The 22,245-nt window shown below is 39.6% G+C and overlaps 1 protein-coding gene across 2 annotated transcripts in view; it reads left to right on the top strand.

Moving 5' to 3' along the window:
- Positions 1 to 21,992, top strand: part of MAML2 (mastermind like transcriptional coactivator 2) — a 361,646-nt gene extending 339,654 nt beyond the window's left edge. For both annotated transcript variants that reach the window (XM_067750771.1, XM_067750772.1), the window contains exons 3-5: positions 6,781 to 6,984; positions 12,692 to 12,803; positions 18,168 to 21,992. In XM_067750771.1, coding sequence (XP_067606872.1) covers positions 6,781 to 6,984; positions 12,692 to 12,803; positions 18,168 to 19,186 — 1,335 coding nt within the window. In that variant the 3' untranslated portion in view covers positions 19,187 to 21,992. The remainder of the gene's footprint in view (positions 1 to 6,780; positions 6,985 to 12,691; positions 12,804 to 18,167) is intronic.
- The last annotated feature ends 253 nt before the right edge of the window (positions 21,993 to 22,245 follow it).

The raw sequence follows: 22,245 nt of genomic DNA, 5'->3' as shown, positions 1-22,245 counted from the left end.
TTATCTTGAATTTGTTTTGCAAATTGCAGATGCCTAGCTCTGGAAGCCAAGAAAAAGAAAGGGCAGTCATTCCACGCCAAAACACTCTCAGGGATCCCAAGTAACTTACATTACTTCATTTTTGTGGGGAAAAAAATCATTATATATTCCCCTTCCAAAATAAGAGAAACAGAGAGCCATTTTACCCAGATGCCCAAAACAAGACAAATATTTTTTAGAGGTTTTTTTTTTTAATATTAAGAGAACAATACTTGTCTGATAACTGCTTGCTTTGTGAAACTTTCTATGTCACTGTTCAGCCCACAAAACTGCTTTAATAGTAAAAACTGACTGAATTCAGTGAGTATTAATATTTCAACATACTTCAGTGAAACCAGGGATATTTTTGTTTGCTGCTTTAGGACATGTCTAATGGGACCCCATTTTACCTTTTGCTGAAATCAACCTACTTCACAGAACACTCACATTCCATTAAAATGAAACAGGCAATCCTAGCATTTTTATTAGTTAACATTTTTTAATAAGATATCTCACATATTGACCATGATTTACAGAGCCATTTTATCAAAGTCAGGCCTAGGGGCCAGGCCTTCACTCTGGTGTTTGTTACTGAGATTCACAAGGTTTTCTTCATACATACTCTTTCTTTAAATATGTATGCCTAAAATTTTAAAGAAAAGGGTATTGGTGAATTCACTGTTAGGGCTAGAATAATGAGGTTTGGTTCTAATTTTTAATTTGGACATTCTTTTCAAAAGGACTTAAAAATGGCTTTAAGAGAAATGTAGGTGATAAGGAGGACAGGTGATTTGTCCTCTAAGGAAAAGGGTTTTCCATTTTAAAGAGTTCCCTTAATTTTCTGCCAAATTTTAGAGACATGGTTTGTGATCTTGTTAAGTTAGTACTTCCTGTGCTGATCCATGAACAAGCTCTTAAGTCAACAAAGTAACACATTTGGGAAAGCATTCGTTTACCATATTTTCCATACATTAAAATATGCATCCAGCTTCCTATAAATGTAAATCAACCTTACACACTGCCTCTCACTTGTGAGCATGTTTTGATTTATCCAGCTAAAAGGTTTGGTCATCATATACATGATTTACCAGATGGTCTTCTAACCTCCTTGAGACCATTCTGGAAAATAAATTTCCCATCCATAGTCCAGTTGGAAAACTTGGAAGTATAGACATGCTGCAGAGTTTTCCAGCAGGCTGAGTGGTCTTTGATCCCTAAGGCCTGAAGAATGCATGATGTATAATATTGGGTTGGCCAAAAAGTTCATTTGATTTGAAGTAAAAATAAAAGACACATTTTTCATTTTCACCAAGAATTTTATTGAACAATGTATTCACTAACCCAATGAACTTTTTGGCGAACCCAATAGATGCTCAACAAATATCTGTTGAATGAATGATTAAGGGTAGAGTGAAGATAATAATTCTAAAGATATAGTTTGATTATTGGCAGAATTTTATGAGAAAGATATAGAAATGCTTTCATTGGTCTAGCAGTCCTGTGCTGGATTAAAACAAGGATTAAGAAGGTTTAATCATATTTAAGCACTTGGCATACTACCCTAACTCAGTGGCTTAGCCAATACTATAAAAGAACTTCAAAATCTTAAATACACATCACACACATACACACACACTCACATAGATGTGGAAAACTATCTATAAGTGCATATTAAATGTAAATTTATATTAAATCCCAGGATGATAGGATCAGAAGCCTGTTTTGTACGTTAGCATCAAATACCGTAATTTATTGGTAGAAACAGAAAAAAAAACACAAAATGAAAGATCATTTAAGTTCATGATTTGAAAGAGACTCTAGAAATCTGAGTTTTCTAGCATATAAAAGTAGCCTAATTCATTCACAACCACACACACACACACACACACACAAACACACACACACACACACACACACACACACACACACACACACACTCTTTCATCTACGAGCTGAGGATGTGCCATTTTTACCATGGCCTTCACAAGCAATTGAGGAGAAAATGAGTGTTGAGGGAGAAACAGATGATTTCTATTAAGTCAAGTTCTACATGGGCTGAGTGTAAGGCAAAGAGTGAGGCTGAATATGGAAATCAAATCCAACGCATGGGAGCATATTTTTCTTTCAAAATATTTTATGTACTAAAGTTTGCACAACATCTTGGCAATGACAGCAAGCCTGTGTAAGGAGGTGTTTTGTGTTTCACAGCTAACATAAGGGCAAAAAAATGTATCAGCAGCCAAATATTACTTCCATCATGAGTGGAAAGAATGTGTATGGTAGAGTACATGGTAAGGCCCATGGGCTAAAAACTACAAGGTTTGAAAATCTACAAAATTCGAAAAGAGAGCTTATCTCTTATTTTAATATCTGTTGGTATTGTAAAGGAATGAAACTAAATTTAGTACGGTCCATCTGTTTGATTAGAGAGAGAAAGACAGAGTTACATTTTCTTGGCATGCAGATCTTTTATAAATCTTAGCAGAGGGTAGTTTTGCCGATTTCACTGGAAATTATTTTGATGATGTTCACTGATTCTGCCAAAGTAAGCATTCTGTCACCTCTTTTCTTTCTCTTCATTCTTCCCCTTTGTAAATACTTTTTTGATCTTTGGAAAATAGAAAACTGCCTGTCACATAGTAGATATTCCGTAAAATTTATCAAATTTATTAATGGATGGATGGATACATGGGTGACTAGGCGAACCATTAGGAGATGTGGATTTTAATCCTAAGGCACTAGTAGGTATCATACCACCTAATGGAAATGACTATGCATTGCTTTTTAATGCAGTAACCTTGAGTGAGTGTGTCCATGGGCTTTGTGATGTGTGTATCTTATAAGCCAGAGATTCTTTTTTTTTTTTTTTTTTTTGCGGTATGCGGGCCTCTCACCGCTGCGGCCTCTCCCGCTGCGGAGCACAGGCTCCGGACGCGCAGGCTCAGCGGCTATGGCTCACGGGCGCAGCCGCTCCGCGGCATGTGGGATCCTCCCGGACCGGGGCACGAACCCGTGTCCCCTGCATCAGCAGGCGGACTCCCAACCACTGCGCCACCAGGGAAGCCCCAGAGATTCTTTTTTTAATTGTAGTTGATTTACAATGTTGTGTTAGTTTCTGGTGTACAGCAAAGTGATTCAGTTATATATATATAGTTTATACAAGATATTATATAAACCATTATAGTTTATTACAAGATATTGAATATAGTTCCTTGTGCCTACAGTAGGACCTTGTTGTTTTATTTCATGTATAGTAGTGTGTATCTGCTGATCCCAGACTCCTAATTTATCCCTTATCCCACCCCCTTTCCCCTTTGGTAACCATAAGTTTGTTTTCTGTCTGTGAATCTGTTTCTGTTTTGTAAATAAGTTCATTTGTATCATTTTTTAGATTCCACATATAAGTGATATATGATATTTGTCTTTCTCTGTCTGACTTACCTGATCTCTAGGTCCATCCATGTTGCTGCAAATGGCATTATTTCATTCTTTTTTATGGCTGAGTAATATTACACTGTGTGTGTGTGTGTGTGTGCGCGCGCACGCGTGTGTGTATGTGTCACATCTTCTGTATCCATTCATCTGTCGATGGGCACTTAGGTTGCTTCCATGTTTTGGCTATTGTAAATAGTGCTGCTATGAACATTGGGGTGCATATATCTTTTTGAATTAGAGTTTTCACCTTTTCCAGATATATGCCCAGGAGTGGGATTGCTGGATCATATGGTAGCTCTATTTTTATTTTTTTAAGGAACCTCCATACTGTTCTCCATAGTGGCTGCACCAATTTACATTCGCAACAGTGTAGAGGGTTCCCTTTTCTCTACACCCTCTCCAGCATTTATTATTTGTAGACTTTTTGATGATGGCCATTCTGACCAGTGTGAGATGATACCTCTTTTTAGTTTTGATTTGCAGTTCTCTAATAATTAGCAATGTTGAGCATCTTTTCATGTGCCTTTTGGCCATCTGTATGTCATCTTTAAAATATAAGCCAGAGGGCTTCCCTGGTAGCGCAGTGGTTGAGAGTCCGCCTGCCGTTGCAGGGGATGTGGGTTCGTGCCCCAGTCCAGGAGGATCCCACATGCCGTGGAGCGGCTGGGCCCATGAGCCATGGCCGCTGAGCCTGCGCGTCCGGAGCCTGTGCTCCGCAACGGGAGAGGCCACAACAGTGAGAGGCCAGCGTACCGCAAAAAAAAATTAAATTAAATTAAAATATAAGCCAGAGATCTTAACTTCAAATGCCTACATGGACCAAGCAAGTAATAGAAATGAGGGAAAAGGGTGGGTATAATAAAATGAGGAATAGTGGGGACTGTGGCCAACTGGAGAGCACAAGGGCCTACCTGTGTTTAAAATATGATGGGAGCCAAACATACCACATGTGCAGTCAAGTACACTTACACCATAAGCTCCTTCACAGAAATAATTGTTTCTAAAATATCTCTGCCATACACAAAATAATACAAAGATAAGTAAGAAAAATATTAATTGCTAAAATTTATCTAGAACGTACTAAGTGCCTAGAACTGTTCTAAATTTCACCTGGCCTAATTTTATGTCACGAATGTAATTACATTCATTTTACACATGAGGAAATTAAGACACAATACTTCATAAATCTATATTGGTTGCTCTATATAACAAATAATTGGATATTAAGAAATAAAAAATAGCACAGCACAGAACAAAGTATCAGGGCCCTGAGCTGAGCCCCTAACCCAGATGAAAGAAGCCCACTCCAAGAGAGAGTGCTGGTGGCTTGTAGGACATGTGGGGTGAAATCTTTCCCAAGAGCCATGATGGACTTAAAGCTGACAGATCTGACTGGGCATTGAGTGCAGATGTGTTAGGGATAGTTCCTTTCAGCTGCTCAGAGGATGTTCCTACCTCAGAGCTGACTCTAATTATTTTTCATTAACTGGTGAGAAGGACCACCCCCTCCCCATCCCCACGCCTCTGCCCTTCTCCCTAAAACACTCCCTTCCAGGCGCCTGATTGAGGGTGACCCCTTAGAACAGTGCTCAGTACACATTTACTGCATGGACAGATGGGTTGACCCAGATTTACAGTAGGAAGCTTTTTCTCCCCAACTCTTCCTGTCTCAACTGAGAGACAATAGAGGACGGTGATTGAGAACTGGAGTTCTGGAGTCAGACAGGCCTGACTTCAAATCTTCCTCAACTACTTACAGCTGAGTGATCTCTCTGAGGCAGGTTTCTCATCTGCAAAATTAGGATGAAAATAATAGTCCTTGCTCATTGTCTCATTGTTCTGTTAGGAGGACTAAATGATATTAATCACATAAAGTGCTAAGCCCAATGACTGGCCTGTAACAAACCTCAGTGCATGGTCATTTTAGGATTATTTTGTATCCCTTTTCCTTGTGGCAGTTGGTGAGCTCTGTAGCCCCAGGGATTATTAAAGCAAGAACATGTTTCCTGCATCCACAGGCTTTGAACTGGTGGCTTTTTTTTTTTTTTTTTTTTTTTTGTAGTTCAGCAGATACTAAAGAAAGAGAAGGCAAGTCCACAAGTGGAGTACCTACTATTTACTGCTCATCAGGCATCATGGGAGTTGCTTTATCTTTTTAACGTCTTGTAACCTCACACAGTCCAGCTGGGAATGAAAGTCTGATTTCATTTCTCCCATATAGCTAGCGTTTCTCAAAGAGCATTCCCTGGATCAATGAGCATTAGAATCACCTGAGTAGGTACCTGATCTGTGGCCTCAGAATTTCTGGAGCAAGGCCCACCTGGGTATCTGCTTCCTAGATGAGTATCATCAAAGTGGGAGGATCTTTCATTTAGTACTTGTATCATTTAATCTAAAACTTGATTCTGTATTTTCTTGTATTTTACATGTAAGCATGTCATTTCTTCCTTAATTAGATGATAAATTCTCCAAAATGAGGACTGTGTTTTCTAGTTTTCTTGTAACCCCAACAGTGCACAGCTCAATCCTAAACACACCAGTTGGGAATTAGTGAAAGCACCTGGCTGGGTTTAGCTTTCTGCCCTGCAGGGTGCTGACCTGTCAATGCCTAAACATTGGTAGAGACCTCAAATTAGAATGGCAATTCACCAATACCCAATATTATTTAACACAGAATTGTGAGTCTTTGACCAATACTTCCTTATTGTCAGTTGGTGTCCTTTTACTGATTAATGCACTAAGATTCCCAACTTACTGACCAGGGAGCAAAATTAACAAGTCTCTGAAAGGTGAAGTCCCTAACAAGTTTCAGTGTTTGTGAAACAGAAACTCACAGGTCTTCCTACCTTATCACAGAAAGCTAGGCCCCTTATGTCCAAAATGGTTATTCAACTTTTAAACACATGAATTGAAACGATTTTCATTGCAGGATCAGCAATGATATGGGCTAACCTAAGGGAAAAGGAAGAACTTGTTACTTTATGATGTGTTTGTTCCTGAGCAATTCAGAGGTTTGCCATATGTTTTCATGGTAATTTTCTTTGACGTGCCATAAATACCTTCTGGAATGCGGAGGTTCCACCGTCAGAGTCACGTGGGAGCTTTTCCAGTACCCTAATGTCATTAAACCAGCTGCTTTGGTTGCTGTGATATGCAATTATTTCTTCTACATTTAAAAAGCAATTCTCTGATCTCCAACCCATTAACCACGTTTGATCTTAACAAGTTGAAAAATGTTTGGAATCTAAGCTTATGATCTTTGCGCAAGTTTTTTTTTTTCTTTTAATTCACAGTAGCTTTCCACCCCCTCCTCTTCTCTTTTTTTAGGATCAACACTCTGTGGTAGGCCAGAACACAGGCCCCAGTCCAAGTCCCAACCCCTGCTCAAATCCAAACACTGGAAGTGGTTACATGAACTCCCAGCAATCACTGTTGAATCAGCAATTGATGGGAAAGAAACAGACTCTACAGAGGCAGATCATGGAGCAGAAACAGCAGCTTCTCCTCCAGCAGCAGATGCTTGTTGACACGGTAAAACTTTCTCCCAATTTCTACTGCACATACCTATTGGCCCAACAGAGGGAATTCATTATTTTCCATTTCTACTTACTGTGCTTGTCTCTGTGTCTACCTACGGGACAGCCACCAGGGTGTCCTGGCTGTAAGAGAGGCTAAATCTATACATGTAAAGTGCTGCAGGAAAAAAAAAAAAAACTTGATTTACCAGCTGCTGGACAGTTGGAATGCATAGGACCTGGGCTGACTAGCCCTGCCCAGCCCAGGAATGTTTAGAGCCACCAACATGGGCATTGGTATCAGGCACAGGAAACCAGTCTTCTCCCATAGCCCCCAGGGGCAGAAAATAGGGGACAAAACTTTAATCAACTCAAATCCAAACTGATTCTAGAGGTGAAAGTGTTTTAAAGCAACTCTAAAAGCCAGTGTGGAGTTTCGAAACTTAAAATTTGGCCTCCAAAATACAAGCATCTCAGAATAGTAGATGTTTTTTAAGGAAACCGAAAATGTATTTCCCACTTTCACCACATTTAAGTGGCCTTACCTTAAAGGCAGGGTCATTATTTCCCACACATTACCCAAGCATTAACCCTACTTCACTATTTATCTGCTTGTCCCTTCTATATTCTCAAACTCCTACATTCAACAACTGCTCCAAACCCTTCCTGCCTCCTAAGACCAAAGCCTTTTCTCCAAATTTTATGCTTTCCCTTCAAACTATTTGGCCAAATGAAAGAAGAAAGAGGCAAAGTTAACCATCTCCAGGTTGATAGAGCCAAGGTACACAGAAAATAAAATTTAAAAAAAAATAAATTTATACTCAAGGAGCTTTGCAGTAAGAGTCAGAAACCCAGGGTGTGATAAGCGTATAATTCATTCAGTAAATATTTACTAATTTACAATGGGAATACAGCCATAAACAAGACAACCCTGTCTTTGTCTTTAAGGAGCTTAGAGCCCTCTGGGGATGTCAAATAAATAGGCAATTGTAATACATGTGATTAAATGCTGTGATGTGGGATTACCAGAAGTGGTTTCAGAGAGGAAGTTGTATCTACTGAAGATCTGAAGGTGAAGTAGGAGATGGAGGGAAGAACGGGGGAGGGTCCAGCCAGAAGAACCAGCATATTCAAAGACTCAGGGACAATAAGGTATACTACATATTACATTTGCTGAGGCATGTCACATGCACAAGGATAGGGAAGTGAAAAGCTAGGAGGCCAGAGATCAGAGACCAGAGGATAAGCCTTGCTAAATCAGAATTTATATTGTTGAAAAGCAATGGAAGGACTCTGCACTTCCACTGCTGGGGGCCCCAGTTCAATCCCTCATCAGGGAACTAAGATCCCTGCAAGCTGCACAGTGTGGCCAAAAACAAAAACAAAAAAAGAAAAGCAATGGAGAGGACTTTAAAGCATTTGAAACAAGGAAGCACTAGATTCAGATTTGATTTGCATTATAATAAAGGTATAAACATAGCGAGGGAAAATGTAATGGAGGCAAAGATAAAATCCAGCTTGGAGAGATTGAGGATAGTCTCCCAGAAGAGATAAAATTTGACTTTGACTTTGAAGGACTGTAGGATTCTGATGGATAGAGTGGTCCACCATTCTAGCTGGAGAGTGGACCAGAGACCGAAAGGTATAGCCTGGGTGTGTATCAGTTGGTTAGTCTGAGATTGTATGATGAAATATTTAATGCATAGTGAAAAGTACAAATCATAACAATCCTTTATGTTTTATAAGGAATGACAAATGGAATTAAGTTTGGAATCCAGAGCATGTGAGAAGAAATAATGAGAAATAAACTTATTTGATCTTGAACAAGGAATAGTGAGAAATAAACTTATAGGTGACCTTGAATGTTGCCCTAAGTTGTAGGGGAACCACTGACTGGATTGCTAAGTGACACAACTAATTTCTACTATAAGTCATAGTTTTGAAATCTCCACTCCTCCTACCCACTCCCTCCCTTTTTATGATCGTCATAAACAAAATAGCTAAGAAACAAGGGCAGTAGAAGAGAAAAACATACAATCTAAGATTGGCTTACTGGGTACACTTCCATCATTCCCATCAACACTACTAATTTGTTGACTTGTAACAGGCAGAGGTTGAATTTCTGGATTTTCAGCTCTCATTAAAAGGCGAGGAAACATTCCATGAGGGTCCTGTACTGGCACTGTCCTAACTCCCATGGAGTCCCAGTTGAGTCACCGCTGGGACAGGTGCAAAGGGCAGTAGCTAAGCTGTGAGAGATGAATGAGAATGAGGCTGCTGTTTTTGTGATTTTTATAAACCATTCACATTTCTTTTTGTTTGGCGGACATTGAGGGTGCCTGTGCTTTTTAGCATATCCAGGAAGAAACAGTCTTTGATGCCACTTTACATTAGCATATGTTTTGTAGTCATTTGCAGTCAGTTGGCAAGGCCACATAGGCTCCTAAATTGAGACATTTTCTCATGAAAGTGTATTATCCCGTACTTTCTATTATTTTCCCACCAATGAAGCACAAAGAAGAGAGATGAGTAGTACTTGTTACAGTGGACATCATAATTACCAACACGTTTTGTGCACCTACTATGTGGCAAGCACCATGCTGCGCTTTTACGGTAAAGGATTAATCCTTACAATAGGAGTATGAGAAAGGTCCTAAAATTATCCATATTTTACATTTTGAGATAGCGAAACTGAAGCAGAACAGATGTGGGCAACAGAAGATTATTTCTATGTTAGCTTTTTGGGTCCAAGATATTGGGTTATCATGAGACATTAGTTGTGAAGTTAAATTTTGTGTTGCACAGAAGTAACCTCAGGGATGGCCTGTGAGTTTACACTTGCGTAGAATGGGGATGTCCTTCTCTGGCAAATGGAGCAGTCTCCATTCAGTGTTGAAGTCTGGTCTTTGCTGCCCCTCAGCACAAAGTGACAGCATGGCAGTTCTTGTCCATGCGCAAGGCCATTAACTCTAACTCATTTGTGAACAAGTACTTTAAGAAACTCAAGTTTCCAGAGCTGTGTATGTTAACACTTTGAACAACCTAAATAACCCCTCAGGAGAATAAAAAGTCAATAAGTAGATTGAACGTATGTAAAAATAAACCCAGACTTGAAATCCAGTCTTTCATGGAGCAGCAATGGCCTGATTATCACTCACACACACGCGTGAATTCTGTTTTCTACAATAGAAACAACGGAAACACCTCATTGCATAGGAAAATATGATAGATGCTTTTGAAAAAGAGAAGATTTCAGAAAGTCCCATGTTGGCATAAAAATCAAAACTGTCAGCTTGCACAATAGTTTACAGCAGGAATGGTTGCATATTGCCACATTTGGGTTCATGGAACATCTCAAGCTGTTTCTTAAACATTTAGGGTTTGGGCAAAACCAGAAAGAGTTTCACCAACCACTTTTTCCCTTAATTTGTAAACCCATATTTAAAAGAAATGTAATCCATATGCTTCTGATTCATTTACACTTAGCTCATCAAAATTGTGTTTTATATGAATTACTTGATGCCCCCAAATCCCTGTGAGTCTTTCAAGTCTTTTTCCTTAGAAACAAGAATTTGAATTTGGTTTGTTGTTGTTTTAAAGCCACTTTTTTTCCTTTATAGTAGATTTATTCTACTTAGAAGGTTTGGAATTTGTTGGGAAACTGAGAAATACATGGTTTAAGTGGGTTCTAAATTGGGCAGCCCACATTTGGCTTCCATCTAATTAACCCATCTGTTACAAGGTTTTCTTTTCTATTTATTGACTTTTCTATAATTATATTGTTCTCTGTATACCTATGCCAATTATTTTTATCTTTGAAAAAGGGGGTTGCTTTGGGGTTCATGCAAAGTTTCAGTGAAGCCATTCTAAAAACTTCCTGATCCATCCTGAGAAAAGAATCTCCTGATGTCCAGAACTGATACAACACTCACAGCCAGGCTATTTTGTTCTCTGTTGGACGTAAACAATTTTACAGAACACTAAGCTCAGATAGGATTGCTCTGAGACCATGATAAAATGAGACAAAAGAAGGCCACTTCATAATTTTGTCTAAAAACAGACATAAACAAGGTCACTGTGCAACTCACAAAATAGGAAAAATTCCCCTTTTGCTAAATGCGTGACAAATAATTCTTTAATCAGTCATAGAATCAACCTCACTTTCTGACAGCTTACAACCTAGAACAAATCCTCGCTTCCTTAGACCCTCCCTAAATCACCCAGTCAAAGCCCAAATCCTATAATAGGTTCTTTCTAATACACTCCTGCTGAGACACCCTGTGGTCCCCCGTGATGTGCCTTCTTCCTGGCTCCAGTGAGTGATAAACCCAACAGGTATGTTCCTGTTCCTGAACGCAAATTCATGTGCCCTACACACAGCGAGGCCAAACAAACCCAAACGTCAGAGTTTGGAGCAGAGAAAGGTTTACTGCAAGGAGATGGGTGGCTTGTGCCCAAAAAACCCCAAACTCCTTGAAGGGTTTCAGCAAAGGACTTTTAAAGAAAGGTGAGGGAGGGGCGTTGTTAGTTGTTGTAAACTTCTTGGCGTCGGAATCCTTTGTTTTTGCAGCTATCCATGTAGGTCAAGTCACATGTTCCCAGTAAACCTCCAACAAGACAAACGTTATTCTCTGTTCTGTAACTTCCTATCTCTATATGAATGGACTCTTAAAGGTCAGAGCCCTGAGAATAGGCTATCCTGTATATTTCAGGCTGTAGGCAACATTCTTTTATAAAAGGTGCAGAGCCAGCAGGAGTAAGCACAGGAAAAGGGCCAGATCTAATATGGAGTCAGATTTGTTCTTCCCTCTACATTCCTGGTGATCTTTGGCTGGGGCCACTGACACTATAAAAAGAAGGCCCCTGTTTCCTCTGTTAGCCCCCAAACTCACCTACTCTAAAGATCTAAAGGTGGCTGATTCCAGAAGGAAGAAAAGAAGGGAGACTGGGAAATTTCTGGGCTCTGAGAATGGGGCGCAGAGAAACGAAGCAGCAAGAGGTCCTTGCATTGTGTGGCTGGAAAGCCTAAGTTTTTGACTCAGGATCTGGTTTTGGTTCTACCAGTGTGTGATCTTGGGCAAGTTACTTAACCTAAGGAAGCTTCCATTTCCTTATCTTTTAGGTGGGAATAACCATACTTACTTTCGATGGTTGTTTATGAGGGGGAAAAAATAGGTAATAGGCACAGAATGCCTATATCAGTATCTGATAAGTTATCTCCTCCAATCTCAGGTTGCCAGAGTTAGCAAATTAAAACATAGAATGCCTGAGTGTCCTGCACTTTATCTGGCAATCTTATTCCTACACCTTACACACTTGGTAGGACCAATATTATATATAGGTACCAAAGTATATCAGGTATGCTACAAAACAAAACTAGAAATCCTCATCTCAGAATTCATAGAAATTTTGTCCTCGCTGAAAGCTAATTGCAAAATAAAGAAAATGAGAGTAGTTACAAGACCCAAAACACATGTTGAATGTTAAGGAGAGGTAGAAATTACACTTTCATGCAGGAAATTGAAATTGAAAAGTTTTGTCTCTAAATAAGGTCCATGATTCACCACTATGACTGCAAATCATGAATAAAAACTAAGTAAGATCCATGATTCACAACTATGACTGCAAAATTTTTCTTATATTCTTACTTTTATGAATCTATACATTTTTACAACCGAGAAAGTAACAATGCTGTTTAATATGTTTTCATTTGTGTTTTCAAGGAGAAAATTGCTCCACAAGATCAGATAAACAGACATTTGACAAGGCCACCCCCAGATTATAAAGACCAAAGAAGAAATGTGGGCAACATGCAGCCAACAGCTCAGTATTCTGGTAAGTGTTCTTAAAAATTAATAAAAATCATAACTGTGCAAAGAAGAAAACTGTTCAGTTGTTAGTATTTCCTCCTTCTCCCATCTCATATTTAATTGTAACATCTTTCTTAGACTCCTTCTCTAACTCCAATTTAACTTTCAGATCAAGACCAAACTGGAATTTATTTTAGTCTACTCATCAGTTTTTCTTGCTTATTTTTGTTCCTTATTCACATATTTCACTGCTCTCAGGACTACCTGTGAGAGTCAAAAAAGCATAAATATTTTCTAACTGCTAGGTTCAACCATTCTCCTCCCAACAGCATATCTTGACCCAGATAGTGTAAGGTAAGCAGACATTTCTCCCTCATAGTCGCATTTGTAACTTACATAGTGCCCAATCTTTTCATCTCCACCTTTGGGCTCATCTCCCTAAGACAAATAGCCCTATCACCAAAAAATAATTGAAAAGCAAATTAAGTCTTTAGGAAGTCTCTCAAAAATACCAAAGGTGGATTGCATTTAAAATATAAAGCAAGAGGGTTCCCTTTTCTCCACACCCTCTCCAGCATTTATTGTTTGTAGATTTTTTGATGATAGCCATTCTGACCTGTGTGAGGTGATACCTCATTGTATCATTGAATTGCATTTCTCTAATGATTAGTGATGTTGAGCATCCTTTCATGTGTTTGTTTGCAATCCGTATATCTTCTTTGGAGAAATGTCTATTTAGGTCTTCTACCCATTTTTGGATTGCGTTGTTTGTTTTTTGATATTGAGCTGCATGAGCTGCTTGTATATTTTGGAGATTAATCCTTTGTCAGTTGCTTCGTTTGCAAATATTTTCTCCCATTATGAGGGTTGCCTTTTCGTCTTGTTTATGGTTTCCCTTCCTGTGCAAAAGCTTTGAAGTTTCATTAGGTCCCATTTGTTTATTTTTGTTTTATTTCCATTTCTCTAGGAGGTGGGTCAAAAACTTGAGGACATGGGGGAGGGGGAAGGGTAAGCTGGGACGAAGTGAGAGAGTGGCATTGGCATATATACACTACCAAATGTAAAATAGGTAGCTAGTGGGAAGCAGCCGCATAGCACAGGGAGATCAGCTCAGTGCTTTGTGACCACCTAGAGGGGTGGGATATGGAGGGAGCGAGGGAGACGCAAGAGGGAGGGGATGTGGGGATCTATGTATACGTATAGCTGATTCACTTTGTTATATGGCAGAAACTAACACACCATTGTAAAGCAATTATACTCCAATAAAGATGTTTAAAAAAAAACCCAAAAAATAAAGCAAAACTTCTTAATGGGTATCAATATAGCATAGGTGGCAGACACTACCCCTAAAATCCCTCCCTTCCACTCTCTGAACTCCAAAAGAACCTCTTTTAAACATAACCTTTGCTACCCCTGCCTTCCCCTAGTCAGCATCTGTTTGAGCCTTTCTGCCCAGAACTCTCTGCGGCTTGTCATGTTAAACTAAGCTTGTCCTCTATTTTCCTAAATTCTCTCTGCTTAAGGCCATAAAAGAGATTCTCTAAAGAAGGAGGGGCTGTGAATATTTCTGTTTATTAATATTTTCTGGTCCTGTTAAGTGTAGTAATCAATATGTTGTTCTCATTTATTTAAACATTTTCAAATGCACCAGATTGCCTCTTTCCACTAAAATTAGGAACGGGATATATATATTCCACTCTCTAAGATTGCTTTGCTTCAGGGCAAAAGCAGGATTCTCTGAGTCTGTCCTCAAGGAGGTTGAAAGACAATATGGGTATTATTTGGAACATGGCTTCTTATATCATGGCCTATCAGTGGCTTTGGGGGAAGCTAAGAGCCATCTGAAATATTATATCAAATTCAAGGTGAATGTTTGTATTTTTCTTTTCCCATTCATATAAAAGATTCCCAAGGATAGAAGTCTAAGGCTGGTTTGGTGGCTCTACCATGTTATCAGGGATCCAGCCTTCTTTAGTCTTTCTACCCCACCTTCTTGAGCATATAGCTTCCATCCTAAGGGTTGCCTTGTGGCCACCACATCACCAGTCTTCATATCCATATTCCAGATAGAAAGGTGAAAGATGGGAAAAGGTAAAATGGCCTCCCAAATGAGTCAGATTCCCTTTTTAAAGTAGGTTTTTTTGGACACTCATCTAGTAACTTTTTTGTTTTTTAATAAATTTATTTATTTGTTAATTTTGGCTGCATTGGGGCTTTGTTGCTGCACACAGACTTTCTCTAGTTGTGGTGAGCAGGGGCTACTCTTCGTTGTGGTGCACAGGTTTCTCCTTGTGGTGGCTTCTCCTGTTGCAGAGCACGGCTCTAGGCACACGGGCTTCAGTAGTTGCAGCACGTGGACTCAGTAATTGTGGCCTGTGGGCTCTAGAGCATAGGCTCAGTAGTTGTGGCACACGGGCTTAGTTGCTCCGCAACATGTGGGATATTCCCGGACCAGGGATCGAACCCATGTCCCCTGCCTTGGCAGGTGGATTCTTAACCACTGTGCCACCAGGGAAGTCCATCACCTAGTAACTTCTGCCTTTAGCCAGAATTTATTCATATGGACCCCCCATCAGCAAGGATGTTTGGCAAATGTGGTTTTTCAGCTGGGCACATTGCTGCAAAATCAAGGCTCTGTTTCTAAAGAAGACAGGAAGGTTGGGTATTTGGGAGGGACCTAGAAGTCTCTTCCATAGTACATATGGGCATTTTCCTGAGGGAGGTGACCTTAGCAACCAGCTGCTAACCCCCAGATGGGTAAGAATCACCACTCTAGAGCACTGTAATTCACGTGCCTTCTGAGAAGAAATAAACAAGCACAACACAAACTCTTTTATCATTTTTTATTTCAATCTCAGTACTATAATAATCACCTTGCCCAGATGTTAATATTAAAAATGATGTCTGGGGCTTCCCTGGTGGCGCAGTGGTTGAGAGTCTGCCTGCCGATGCAGGGGACACGGGTTCGTGCCCCAGTCCGGGAGGATCCCACATGCCGCGAAGCGGCTGGGCCCATGAGCCATGGCCACTGAGCCTGCGCGTCCGGAGCCTGTGCTCCGCAACGGGAGAGGCCACAACGGTGTACAGGACCCGCGTACAGCAAAACAATAAATAAATAAAATAAAAAATAAATTTAAATGATGTATGAAAAACACCTAGAACAATTTCTACCACAAATTAAGAGCTTCTAAATATTAACTGTGATTAATATTTTTTTATCTTTATGGAAATTCTCCCTATTCTAGTTGTTTAAAAATACAGCTCTCCTCATAAACCTTCTCAAGGCATATTGTTAAAATAGGGGGCACCTAGAGGGAGTGATTTTTTTTTTATTATAAATTTATTTATTTATTTTTATTTTTGGCTGCCTTGGGTGTTCATTGCTGCGCATGGGCTTTCTCTAGTTGCGGCAAGGGGGGCTGCTCTTTGTTGCGGTACGCAGGCTTCTCATTGCGGTGGCTTCTCCTGTTGCAGAGCATGGGCCGTAGGCATGCAGGCTTCAGTATTTGTGGCACGCAGGCTCAGTAGTTGTGGCTCGTGGGCTCTAGAGCGCAGGCTCGGTAGCTGTGGTGCACGGGCTTAGTTGCTCCGTGACATGTGGGATCTTCCCGGACCAGGTAGATTCCAGCCCTTTGCACTGGCAGGCGGATTCTTAACTACTGTGCCACCAGGGAAGTCCCTAGAGGCAGTGATTTTTAAAGCCTCGAAATTTTTTCCATAGCATTTCCATAATGGAAATTCTCTTCTCATGAAACCTGCAGATACCAAGCTTGATATTGCTTAATCTCAGTAGCAGCCTGTGCACTCTGAGTTATTGTCCAAGTTTCTCCTATCTGACTCTGATCCCTCTTCATCAAACACTGCCCTACACAGTCAGGGCCTTGTGCTAAACCTGGAGATACAAGGAGATAAAGAGACTGTTTCTGCCTTCAAGGGGGGTGTAGCTTAGTGGGGACATATTTTAAAACAAATAGCAAGGCCTTCAGTCTTTCAAAGTGTGTACCACGCTAGCTATCCTCAAGCAGTAGGGGATATGCTAGGGTTATAATTGCAACCATGCTCTCTTCACATACTGCCATTCTGATACTCATATGTGTGTCTAGTTCTCTGTTTCTCAGTATCTCTGATTCTCTGTGCCTCCCTGCCTCTCTGCTGGGAGAGTACTTTAAAAGAGTATCTTTCTCCAAGTTATATCTTTGCCTCAATCTCTCATTCACTCGTTCATTCATTCAATAAATATCAATTGAATACCTACTTTGCACCATCCACTGAACTTGGAGAATATGACAGTGAACAAAACAGGCAAAAATTCTTTCTCTCATGGAACTTATCATCCAGCAGGCACTTTTATTTATCTTTCTGGCATTCCATTTCTGCCTCTCAAGATGTCTTGCCATGATGATTTTAACCTCCTCAAGCCAGCAAGATTTCAATGTGTCAGTTAATCACTATCCAATAGGTGGAACCTCATTCAGCAGACTGTGATTGAGTGGTCCCACATTCAATCACTTATTTACAGGTATCAACATAACTAGCTGGCACTTTGAGGCTCCATGTATTTCCCAATACAGAAGCTAAATGCTAAATGAAAACTTGAAAGAGCAAATGCAGCTTGAGAGAGGAGGCTGGAATATCAGGGAAAGCTTGATGAAGGAACTTGGACCTTGGCCTGAGCCTTTGAAGAAAAGATAGGGCTTGGTGAGGTAAGAAGGGCATCATATGAGAAGGAAATGGCTGAGTCAAAGTAGTTCATGATGTGTGGATAACAGTGCGATAATAACTAATCCTCCTAGAGCAGAGTACTTTCTGTATGGAAGTAATCACTGGAGCATGGATTACATTGAATTCCAGATGTTTGAAGAGATGGGAATTTACCTGTCTTATGAAAGCTTCTTGAGTGGGGATGCAGATGAAAATTGGACATGATTTTCAAGGCCATAGATTTGGACCGTTAATCTAGTAGCCATGTATAGGGTGCATCCACATGTTCTAATTTGGACCCAGGGGTGACCAGTAGCATGGACTTCATGACAGCTGGATAATCAAAGTTGTAGTCTTTGGTCTTGAAACAGAGTAAAGCTAATTCAAAATGGAAGATTGACTATCACTTCCCCTCAATGATTCCAGAAGAATAAAGCCTAAAAAATAGAACCATTCTATTTCAGTCTTCCTTCTATAATGTGTAAACTCTTGACCAAGGGGTAACTTAGGGTGATACTTCCCCCAAAAGCTGTCTTATTCCTTTTATATAATATGCTATGATGATTATTTCTCTTTATTTGTTCTTACACACAAAGGCAGTCTCAGAGCTGACAAGCTATCGTAAATCGCTATAAGAGAAGAGATAACCTACTGTTATGAACTAATATAATTATCTTCTTTTTCTCAGGTGGTTCATCAACAGTGAGTTTAAACTCTAACCAGGCTTTGGCAAACCCAGTTTCAACACACACCATTTTAACTCCAAATTCCAGCCTCATGTCTACTTCTCATGGGACAAGAATGCCATCCTTATCCACAGCAGTTCAGAACATAGGGATGTATGGGAATCTGCCTTGCAATCAACCTGGAACATACAGCGTCACTTCAGGAATGAATCAGTTGACCCAACACAGAAACCCAAACCAATTGATAGCAAATCAAAACAACCCTCTGATGCCCCGGCCACCCACTTTAGGGCCCAGTAATAATAATAATAATGTGGCCACTTTTGGAGCTGGATCTGTTGGCAATTCTCAACAATTAAGACCAAACTTAACCCATAGTATGACAAGCATGCCAGCACAGAGAACGTCGAATGTAATGATCACATCCAACACAACGGCACCAAACTGGGCCTCTCAAGAAGCAACAACCAAACAGCAGGAAGCGCTGAAATCTACAGGAGTCCGCTTCCCCCCAGGCACACCTACAGCCTATACTCCAAACCAGTCACTGCAACAGGTGGTAGGTAGCCAGCAATTTTCGCAGAGAGCAGTGGCTCCCCCTAATCAGTTAACACCAGCAGTGCAAATTAGACCCATGAACCAAATGAGCCAGACGTTAAATGGACAAAACATGGGTCCACTCAGAAGTCTGAATCTCAGACCCAATCAGCTAAGCACACAGATTTTGCCTAATTTGAGCCAGTCAGGAACAGGGTTGAGTCAGTCGAGGACAAGCATAAGCCAGCCATCATCCCTGACAGCCGGCAGTTTTCCTTCACCCAACCAAAGTTCCAGGGCTTTTCAAGGAACCGACCATGGTAATGACTTAGCTTTTGACTTTCTCAACCAACAAACTGATAACATGGGCCCTGCCCTAAACAGTGATGCTGATTTCATTGATTCTTTATTGAAGACAGAGCCTGGTAATGATGACTGGATGAAAGACATCAACCTTGATGAAATCTTGGGGAACAACTCCTAAAGAAGAAAAGGGAGACAATTCACAAACTCCAAGCACTAAAAGGCAGTATTTTACAAGGACTCTGTAAAGGCCAAACTGTTGACTTTTAGTTGGACTCTATGAAGATACCTTGGCTTAAAAATGGAAAGCAGAAAGTAACTGTAGCGGTGAACATTTTAGTCCAAATGCTTGTTTTAAATCTCAAACCTGGAAGTAAAACATTGGGATCACTTTTTCCCTGTCTACACCCCAGGACACAGTATCCAGTTTATCCAAACAGAACTGTGATGTTGATGTGTAATTAGTTGTGTAAAATAGGCTTCCCAAGCTCCTTTTCTCCCTGAAAGAAAAGTAATAGAACTTCTGGCTTGTTTAAACCCCACGTCATGCGGAGGTACTAGTTCCAAGCAACAAGCAACAAATTCCTTAATTTTCTCTAACAGATATGAAGTGTGGTTTAATCCCTCCACTTTGTCTTTTCATTTAGGTTTCCTAAAACTTCCAGGGTAGATTGAAATGTTACAGATTTGTTGGGAGTAACCAAACAGTGTCCTAAGTAAACGAAAACTGGAGAACATAGAGAACACCCAGTGGACTATAGAATTTCTTCCCCAGATTCATCCCCTCACTTTTTCAGTTTTCCCACATATCCTATACTTCAAGATGCTGTGTCTAGTGATGAAACAAGAACGCAGAGATGGCCAACTTTTTTCCACAACCAATTTCCAAATCCAGTTTCTGAATCTTAGATTCAGTCGCGACCTATCCTAATCATACTGAAATGTTAGTGCACATGTGTCTGCATCAGATTTCACTACTTAAAAGGGAAAACACCACATTGGGCATTGCTATAAAGGAGATGTATTTGACCACAAATAACTTGGGGTGTTGCTTACTGTGATGATGACTGCTGGTTAGTCCCCAAGCTGAGTGAAATTGAGCCTGGCCCTCTCTGCTTATTTTGATGACCAGAGACTGATTTGTAAGAAAAGGAAGTTTGGAGAACAAAGCTGACAGTAGAAGGTATCATGTTTTGGTTGAAGATAAGAAGCAAAAGGTCAGGACCAGGGATGGTGGGTACGGGTGTGTACAAATCTATTTCATAGGGTTTGAAGGAAAGCATAATTGAGACAAAAAATAATCTGGCCTTATTTGGACACATTATTTGGGTGAACAGCTAAATAGAATGTGATCTATTAATAGCAGTCTACTCATTCTTCTGTCCCTGATGCGATGAATCATTGCCACATGCTAGATGGGCCCTTCATATCCAGGTTTTCTCCCTCAGGGCTGAGCACTGTATCAAAGAAAGAGTTCCTATTGAGTTGTGTAACAGATCAGCTGCAAAATGGCAAAGATGTGTGCTGATTTGGGATGTATGCAAAATATCTCTATCATTTTCCTCATTACAGAGGAACACAGGTTACCTTCAGCTATTTTAGTTATACACTCTCGTATTCAATTATCAAGTGATATTTAACTGAAATCATTTAATAACTCTTTAAATACCTTTCTAAAAAGAACACATTTTGAAAGTTCTGCAAAGCCCTCTTGCAATCTTTAAAATGTCTAGAAGCACTCTCTTTTACACAATACCAACATCACTGGCCCGGAATCTTTTCTGTGCTAGGTTGTAAATATAAATAAATTACTTGTTTTGTAAACTTTTGTAAAGAATATTTTGGTAGAAATACTTAAAGCATATTCTTTGGGTTATATTTATACATATGTGAAATAAATATACTATCAAAAGGTTATATTTTATACAAAAAGTAAATTGTTACCTTTTGTATGCTAATATACAAAGTTTTGTATCATATGATGGTTTATTTTTAGCTCTTACACTTCAACCCTAGGTGGTCAAGTGGGAACTTTTGAAAACTATCAAGAGGCTTGTTAGACAAATTTATATTCTGAAACCTCAATAAGAAAGCATTCCAGGTTTCAACTTTCCTTTTTTTTTTTTTCCTGCTCCCAAATTCTTTTTTAAACCCATAGTTGTGTCTTGTTTGATTATTCTGCTGTGCACATTGTATTGGTCCTTGTTGCATGTGGTCTACTGTGTGTTTTCCCATTTTATAAAACAGTGTTTCTCCATGCAAAAAAGTAAGGAAAAAGTTATGTACATATAAACACTTTTATTTTATGGCTCCTCCATGTTACTGTATATATCTGCCAGCACATCCCAGTTACACTCCTGTGATTCAGCTTATTTTTACCCTAACATAAATAGTATGTTTTGTAGTAGCTATCAAATTTAAGAGAGAGAGCAATCAAAATGTTTGGATTTTCTTCTATCTTAATGTGAATTTCATAATTAATGTCTATTTATTCAGCTATTCATTAAAATACAGGATTCTTTGGAAAAAATGGTGTAGTCTATAGTTTCTGTTTGTTGGCAGCCTATTACCAAAGATGATGTAATTTTCCTGAAAGCTGAGATAATGACGATTTGATAGACATATGCAACCAAAACTTAAGGATTTACAACTTAAAAGCTATGGAATACAATTTCCCTTTTACAGAAATACCAGACTACTTAACTGTTGGCATTGTTTATCATTCTGACACATTATACACGAGATAGAAGTAATTTTCTTTTTTCTTTTTTAAATTCAAAGACTAGAAAGTCATTTAAGCAAATAATTCATTCTTGGCTTTGTGTTAAGCCCAATGAAGACAAATAACTCTGCTCTAAGTGAATGCACTAATATTACTTGCGTTACTGTAACTGTACCCATAACTGTAAAGATTTCAACTTGTAAGACAAGTATTTTGTATCGCGTGTAATTTCATGTGTTAAAAAAATAGTTTAAAAAATTCAGAAGTGGTTCTCTTGTATGAAATCATGCTTTCAGTCACCAACAATGTTGTTGCTCTATCACAGAAAGTTCTGATGGGCAAATTTATTCTCTGGGAAGCTTCTAATACTAGTGAAATGCTGATGTGACCCATTTCAATATTCTTTACTTCGCTTAGAAAGTTTGTATTAAGATCCCATATGCACAGCAACTACTAAATACTGGAGAAACACAGCCTAATTCTCAGGCACGGCGGACCTTTGCCTGGCCTGCTGTGTG

Source organism: Pseudorca crassidens, chromosome 9 (genome assembly GCF_039906515.1).
Source record: "Pseudorca crassidens isolate mPseCra1 chromosome 9, mPseCra1.hap1, whole genome shotgun sequence".
In the NCBI taxonomy this organism is placed as follows: Eukaryota; Metazoa; Chordata; class Mammalia; order Artiodactyla; family Delphinidae; genus Pseudorca; species Pseudorca crassidens.
This window is presented reverse-complemented; position numbering and strand designations above follow the sequence as displayed.